This window comes from Arvicola amphibius, chromosome 9 (assembly GCF_903992535.2).
Source record: "Arvicola amphibius chromosome 9, mArvAmp1.2, whole genome shotgun sequence".
Taxonomy (NCBI): Eukaryota; Metazoa; Chordata; class Mammalia; order Rodentia; family Cricetidae; genus Arvicola; species Arvicola amphibius.
Window position 1 is genome coordinate 57,223,631 of NC_052055.2, and position 7,646 is coordinate 57,231,276.

Sequence of the window (7,646 nt, forward strand, 5' to 3'; positions counted from 1 at the left end):
TTCGTTATATGTTATATTTCATTAATAAATAGGTTCTCCTCTTTAAACACAGAACAGACAACAGATTGAAACACCCCCCCCCCCCAAATTCCAAAGACAAGAGTCTAGAAAACAAATGCCAACCGTACCGCCCTGAGGGCAGGAAAGTCTGGCGGCCACCATCAGTCCTGCCCCTGCAGCACCACCACCCCCACATTCTGCAAGAGAAGGGGGTCTGGGGCTTCTCCCCTGGGCCCTGGGGACTTCAGTGAGAAGTGTGTGAATGTATGATGTCACCTCTCTATGACGCATGGGCTATGCAAAGATGAGGTTTCCTTCCCAGCTCTGGTCAGCCCTTGCCCTCCTGGTTTCAGTTATGAAGCATCTGGGCTAAGCTTTCCCATTGTCCAGTCCATTGGCACTTCTCAGAGAGGACGGGGAGAGCTCAAGGGCCCTTCCCATCCCCAGCCTGCATGGGAATGCTGTGTGGAAGAACATGGTGCTGAAGGTGAGGCCAGCATGTCCCCAGTCCCCCAATACCCTTCCTTCCTCTGAAGTAGGAGACATTGGGGCAACTGCTCTCTCCACAGCCTACTGCCTGGCTTGGGGTGTGATGGTTCTTGCTTAATGTCAGGCCCTCCTGCCAGGCCTGGCTTCTTCAGTTCCATTCCTGTCTCCTGAGCCCTCACTGTGGCCATCTGAAAAAGTCACATCCAGGGTCTTAAACTGTCTCATCCTCCCTCTCCCCGTGCCTCTGCACCCCAAGGGAGGAAGTGGGGGGCTGTCTCCCCCGCCTCTGGCTCCAGCTTCACATGATGGAACAGCTCTTGGCCTTTTCCTTCTTGAAGGTGGAAGAGATGAGTTCAGAGCGACTGGGGAGGTGGAGAAGTCGCTTGGAGAGGCTGCGGACAGGGCTCTTCGGGGGCCCTGGGTTAGGCTTGTTCAAACACACCATGGATGCCATCCGGAAGATGCTGTGGATACTCTTCTCTGAGGTAAAAGCCGAGCCCTCCAGGTAGATTTCTGCGCCCAACTGCTTGGCTATGGCACAGCCCTGTGGGAAGGGTGCAGTGTGGTCATTAGTGCAGTGGTCTAAAACGCGTAGGAAACACCATGGCATTCTGTGTGTCACTCCTCAGGGCTATTCCAGATGACAGCCCACTGCCAGTCTCTGCCAGTTGTTCATAAAGGTGGACAGGTGGCTGCAGCCAGAATCTCCTATGACATTTTAAAAAAGCACACTGATGCAAACAATGGTACAGCGTGAGTGTCTGGGGATGGCACAGGCCATTAGGTCTTAGACTTTGGTACTGGTAATGGATCCAGGACTTCATGTATACTAACCATGAGCTTAGCACACTCCCAGTCCCAACTTATCATTAAAAAACTTTTCCATATGCTTATTTGTGTGAGTGTGTGTGTCGTATGTATACTCCTCCCACAGCTTGCATGTGGAGGTCAGACGACAATTTGTGGAAGTCATGTCTCTCCCTCCACCACATGGGTCCTAGGGATCAAAAATCAAGTCCTCAAGCTTAGTGGCAAAGCACCCTGCCCATCTGAGCCATCTCGCCAGCCCGCTGATGTTAGTACTCTTAAAAAGAGTTCTCCCGCGACTCTCATGGGAAATCTTAACAGTCATTCAGTGTGCATTAAAAATTATCCGTGCAGCTAGTGAAGGTGGCTCAGCAAGAAAAAGCACTTGCCATCAAGATTGATGACCTGAGTTCAGTCCCAAAAACCCACGCGGTGGAAGGAGAGAGCTGACTCCCGAAACCTGCTTCTGACCTCCACACATGGGCATGACATGCGCCACACACACACAAAATTAAATAATTAAAAATTATCCTTGGGTTTGTTATTAAAATGCAGATGTCTCCCTATCTTCCTCCCAGGGTTATTTTATAAGCATGGAGCTTGGAATTCAAATCCCAACAAATACTTCTCTTTGTTGCTAGTTTTGGTTTTTTTGAGACTATGCCTTATTATTTACCGTCAGGCTGGCCTCAAACTTGGAATCCTTCTGCCCTACCTCATGAGTTTCTGGGATTACAGACTACATACCAGCGCTAACGAGCATCTTTAATGAGTCTGATGCATATGGTTTACCAAAAAAAAAAAAAGAAGCCTTAAATTGCTGGCATACACACAGGAATTCACAAGCAATCCTATAGCAAGGATCTAAGTTAGCAGATAACCCCTTCTACCCCCCCAATCCATGTGACAGTTTGCCCATTTATAGATAGCCCCCTAGTACCAATTCTATCGTATACGGAAAGAGTTTAGTCAAGAGCCATATGTAGGCCCTCCGCCACAGCCTTCTCTAACCCCCATCCTGGCTCTGTGCGAAGCGTGCGCACATGCACGCACCGCACGACACACACACACACACACACACACCACACACACACCTGCTCATAGGAGATGGTGCCTGGCTTCTGGTGGGAAAGCTCCATGAGAGTGCTCAGGTCTGTTCGCAGATCTGTCTTGCAGCCAATCAGCAAAAACCCGGGTGCTGGGGGACAATAGTCTAGGATTTCTGTTCTCCCTGAGGGGTTGGAGCAAGAAGGGAAGGGGAAAGGGAGGGAGAGAAAGTCAGTGGCAGGACACCAGGAGGAGGTCCGGCTGGCTGCATCAAGCACATCACTCCGCATCGAAGCTCGGTCTTCCGTCGGTCACAGTATGCCTGCTGCACCTATTACATCATCTTCCTGCCCATGAGGCCTTCGGTGGCACCAGAGTGCTAACCCAGGAGCTTGTCCCTTCAGTCAACGGCACAGCCATCACAGGGAACACACACAGGGAAGACATGTGTGTCTTCTAAGGGCTTGTTTACCCTTAGGAGAAATGCCAGTGCTGGGAGCAAGGCAATCTCTTCCCTGAGAAGCTAAGCAAGTCCCACCGTACTTCCTGCAGCGTCTCAGGGCAGGCAGATCTTCTACTCAGACCCAGGTACTTCTACCAGCTGTGGGAGGCCCTGACCTGTCCGACTCAGTGGGCTTGGGAATGGGTCCCAAAAGGACCCATTCCTCACACCACCAGAAGATTCCCTGAGCCTTCAGCACCTCTCTCCCTCTAGCTGGGCCTCTGGGAAAGTAGTACAGGGTAAGGGAAAAGCAGAAGGCTAAGAGGCAGGAAACCCAGATTCAACCCAGAGCCACAGCAAAGGTGAGGCTTCAAAAAAAAAACACTGCACTCCTGGCTTACAGACAAGTCTCCTTCTTGTTCTTCTGGGGGGAGTTATTTTCATACCCTGGGTCTTGCTCATGCTAGGGAAGCACTCTCTGCCAACTGAGACCCATCCTCAGCCCTATTTTATTTTGATTTGGAGACAGGGTCTCACTGAATTTGCCTGGTCTTGAACTGGGCTCTGTAGCCCAAGCTGAACTCAAGCTTAACATTCTCCTGCTCCAAGCAACCCTAGTAGCTAGAATGACTAGCCATGCACCCCCACCTCAAGCGCAGCCTCACCTTTTTGAGTGCACTGTCCATAAGTCTCTGGGCGGGCTGATGTCAAAGCACAGTAACACCGCATCCGAGTCGCTGTAGCAGAGTGGACGGACGTTGTCATAGTAAGGAGACCCTGGCGTAAGGGAGAAGAGCTGAGAGTGAGCCACGGCATCTTCTGTCTCTACAGGCCTAAGGCCAAGGGTCCCTGGGGTAGGTAATTCTTCCTTAACACCAAGCTACGTCCCACAGTACTACTGCATGGAAGCCCAGGGCAAGACCTGCCAGAAGGCTATTCAGGAATACCATTTCCCTTGATCTTAAAAGAGCGCAATGCAGATGGGGTAGAGTGTACTTGGACCCTGTCTGGGTTTCCCAGAGTGAGCTTAATTTAAGATCTCCTCATATTCGGAGTCCCAGAAGAGGCAGTCGGTGCCTATGGAGAGACAAGGGCTTGGTTCAGGTGCCCTTCCCATCATCTGAGCCTGCCTGCTGCTCAGCCTCTGCTCAGTTCTTCTGCTCTAGGGTCTCCCAGTGAAGAACTAACCCTGCCTGTTACATAACTGGCTGCCCTGATTCCTGAGCTTGGGGTCAGACCTTCAGGGGGTTAATGGGGGCGGGGAAGCACCCAGGATTAGAGGTTTACTCCTTTTCCCACCCAGGTCAGCTTACACTGGATAGGGCAGAGGGGATACTGTGGCCCCCACCCCTCAGATCTCAAAGACAGGAACATCCCATAGCTGTGAAGTTAGAGGGAGAGGGGAGAAATGCCACTCAAACCCAGGGTCTGATGGGGTGAAGACTAGGAGCTGAGCCTGGCCCCTCCACCCTGAGGACCAGGAGCTGAGCCTGGCTCCCTCCACCCTGAGGACTAGGAATTGAGCCTGGCTCCCTCCATCCTGAGGACTAGAAGCTGAGCCTGGCCCCTCCACCCTGAGGACTAGAAGCTGAGCCTGGCCCCTCCACCCTGAGGACTAGGAGCTGAGCCTGGTCCCCTCCACCCTGAGGACTAGGAGCTGAGCCTGGCTCCCTCCACCCTGAGGACTAGAAGCTGAGCCTGGTCCCCTCCACCCTGAGAACTAGGAGTTGAGCCTGGCCCCTCCACCCTGAGGACTAGAAGCTGAGCCTGGCCCCCTCCACCCTGAGGAAGGAACAGTAGCAGGTTTGGGATCCAGACAATCCGTGCTTAGAATAGCAAGCAGCCCCTCTCCCTGTACTGCAATCACCATGGAAACTGGGGGGAATCCAAGCTGAGGTGGGGGTGTCGGTCATAAAAAGAAGAAGAAGGTAAGGGGGGAGTTGGGATAGCTGCCTGCTCCTTCAGCAATCCACCCCCATCCCTTTCTGAGGTAAGGTGGGGGTTGGACCACAGCGGCACTGAGGCTGCGGTACTGGGGGAGGGGGAGGGGAGTTGGTCTCCATTTTGGCTTTAAGCAATCCCCCTCCCCTAAAACCAGCAACTGAATAACAGAAAGAGGTTTAACCCTGGCCCATCCCACACATCACTGTCATTTCCTCTGTCCTTACGGGGAACCTAATCCGAAAGAAGGATAACTGGCTGCCTATACATCCTTTTGAAACGAGAGGCTAGGGTGTGACCTGGGGTAGAAAGACCACACTTGCTGATATTCCACCATCTGGGCTCAGGATTCAAGGACTGTGAGAAGCAGGGAGGGTGCTAATGAAAAGAGATGAGCCACAGCAAGGTCCAGAGAGACTGGAGGGTGGGAGGGTACACGCAGGAAAAAACCCATACATCATGCAGCCACGCTGCATTCTGGTCCAATCCAGCCAGCATAGCACAGTCCGGGATAAACAGAACCCTCTCTTGGAACTGCAAACGGAGGACCACGTACCATGCCTGCAGGAATTTGGATTGTGGAGAAAGCTTAAAAGTGTCTTCATTTTCTGTTTACCCATCCCTTATCGCCGAGAACTCAAAATTAGAGAACGGGAACAAGATTCCTTCAGAGAAGTAGGGTGGTCCATTTTACACACGTAGGAAAAGCCCTTAGTGATTCACGGTTCCTCTTTAAACTCAGCTTGAGAACATTAAAAAAAATCTTTTCTGGTAAAGCATGGATTTTCTTTTCTTTCTCATATTGCTGACTCTTACTCCTTAATTATGTCTGAGACAGACTGTTAAAAAGAGGGACTGGGGTAGAGAAAGTGGGAAGGGCTCAGATGCAAAGCAAATGTTAGCGGAGCTCTAAGGGTTTGGGACAGAGTGGGGGAAGCATTGCTTTCTCGTTTTTGAAAGACGGACACACTCCAACCTTCATCCCTGTACAGGGGAGAATGATAGCAGCTTAAACCCATGCACTCTGTGGGACACTACCCCAGTGTGGCCATGCCCTACATCTACCATCTTCCCCACCCTCCCAAACAGCGATGATGCATCGCTTCACCACTGAGCGCAGCAATCTGATGGGAAGGACTGAGTTGCGGCAAGCAGACAGCAGCGGTATGAGAGGGAACGCAGGAGAGCAAGATTCCCTCCAAAGCTGGGGGCTCTCTGCCCCACCACAGCAGCCTCTATCAGACCCAGATCCTAACACTCCTTTAACTTTGCTCCAGAGAACTGAAGGCAGAGAGAGAGAGAGAGAGAGAGAGAGAGAGAGAGAGAGAGAGAGAGAGAGAGAGAGAGAGAGAGGGAGGGAGAGAGGAAGAGAGGGAGGGAGAAGGGGGCGGAGTGTGTGTGTGTGTGTGTGTGTGTGTGTGTGTGTGTGTGTGTGTGTGTGTGAATGGGGAAGACCTGTTTAGTGCTGGGAAGTACTCAGGGAGGTCCCTTCCCCAGCCCTTTTAATAATGGAACTAGACCAGAGGCCTGAATGGCTCCTGAGGTTTGTTCGCCACTTCCCGGATCATTTAAGAGAGTCGATGCCCCCAGCCAAAGAATCTTTACATTCCTTCTTCCATCACCTCTGTCCTTAAAGGCGATTTTTCTCCCCTAAAAAAGCAGCCGCTGCAGCTAGCCAGTGGCGGTAGGACGGAGCCCTTGCGGCTGCAGTCTTACCTGAAGTATCCCAGAGGCTGAGCTCCACTCGCTGTTCATCAGTCTCCAAACAGGCTGTGTAATTCTCAAACACGGTAGGCACATAGGTCTGCGAGGAGAGAGGAAACATTCACATCTGGACTTGCTTGCCCTCAGGACCCCGCACCTCGGGCTCGCATGCCTCCAGAACCCACACCTAGCGGTGACTATACAAGCAGCCACTTACACCCAGGAGCTGGAACACCGAAGTGTCAGGTGATGAGGGGCCAGAGGAAGGGACTACGTGGGGCAGGAGGAACTGTGTGAGACAGGAGGAAAGGACCAGAGAGGCACTGGCCTTTGCTCCGCAGCCTGGGACAACCCCCCCCCCCCACATCCTGACTCGGCAGAGGCACACATTCACATTTTCTTCTCATCCCTAGATTTGTGCCCCATTTTCAGAGCCACAGGGCTATTCTAACCTCTCTCTTCTGCCTCTAGTCCCTTGGCACAGGTGATGAGCGGAAAGCAGCGGCCTGATGCCTAGAGCCACCCTCACAGAGCCTTCCAGGAGGGCCAGGCAGGTACTGCGTCAAGAATAAAGCCCAGGCCCTCCAGAGCCTCCAGGTCCCAGGAATGAAGCAAAGTGGGAGGAGATATGATGGCTACAGAGGTGAGGAGGAGCCGACCAGGCGGCAGAAGTGGGTCAGGTCTCAGGGGAAGTAAGGCAGGGCAGTCCTTCAGCCAGAAGGCAGGCAGGGTGGGTCGGCCTGGGGGTGGGGGAGACTGTACTCCCGGGCAGGTGGAAATCGACCCCGCGCCAGCGGCTAGCTCACCTCGGGATAGCAGTCCTTCGCTAGCACCTGTAACATCGCCGTCTTCCCACACTGCACGTCCCCCACCAGCACGAGCTTACATCTGACCACCACCGGCTGCGGCGCCCGTCTCTCCTTCATGGCTGCAGCCTCCAAGGGACTGGGACTCGGGTTCAGCGAGGAGGAGGTCGCTCCTGAAGTTTCCACGGGGAGACAGGAGGCCGGTTCCCTGCGTGCCTCCAACTGAGACGGAGGCCGAACGGGCCCCGTTATATGCCCCAGGCTGAGCCAATCACAAGAGGAGGCGGGATCTGCCCAGGCCAATTCCTAAGGTGGGATCCCCAGCGGCAGCCAATAGTAAGAGAGTCTGAGTCAGCGCCCTCTTCCTCCCTTCTCTTTCTGTTAAAGCCGCACCGTTGCTTCATTCGGGA

The 7,646-nt window shown here is 53.2% G+C and overlaps 1 protein-coding gene across 1 annotated transcript; it reads right to left on the reverse strand.

The window, feature by feature from the left end:
* Positions 1-7,443, reverse strand: Rnd1 (Rho family GTPase 1). The gene is given in 5 exon segments (XM_042055694.1): positions 1-1,033; positions 2,391-2,527; positions 3,443-3,562; positions 6,443-6,530; positions 7,237-7,443. Coding segments are annotated over 5 exon segments (711 nt in total). The 5' UTR covers positions 7,357-7,443; the 3' UTR covers positions 1-787.
* Positions 7,444-7,646: the final 203 nt, after the last annotated feature.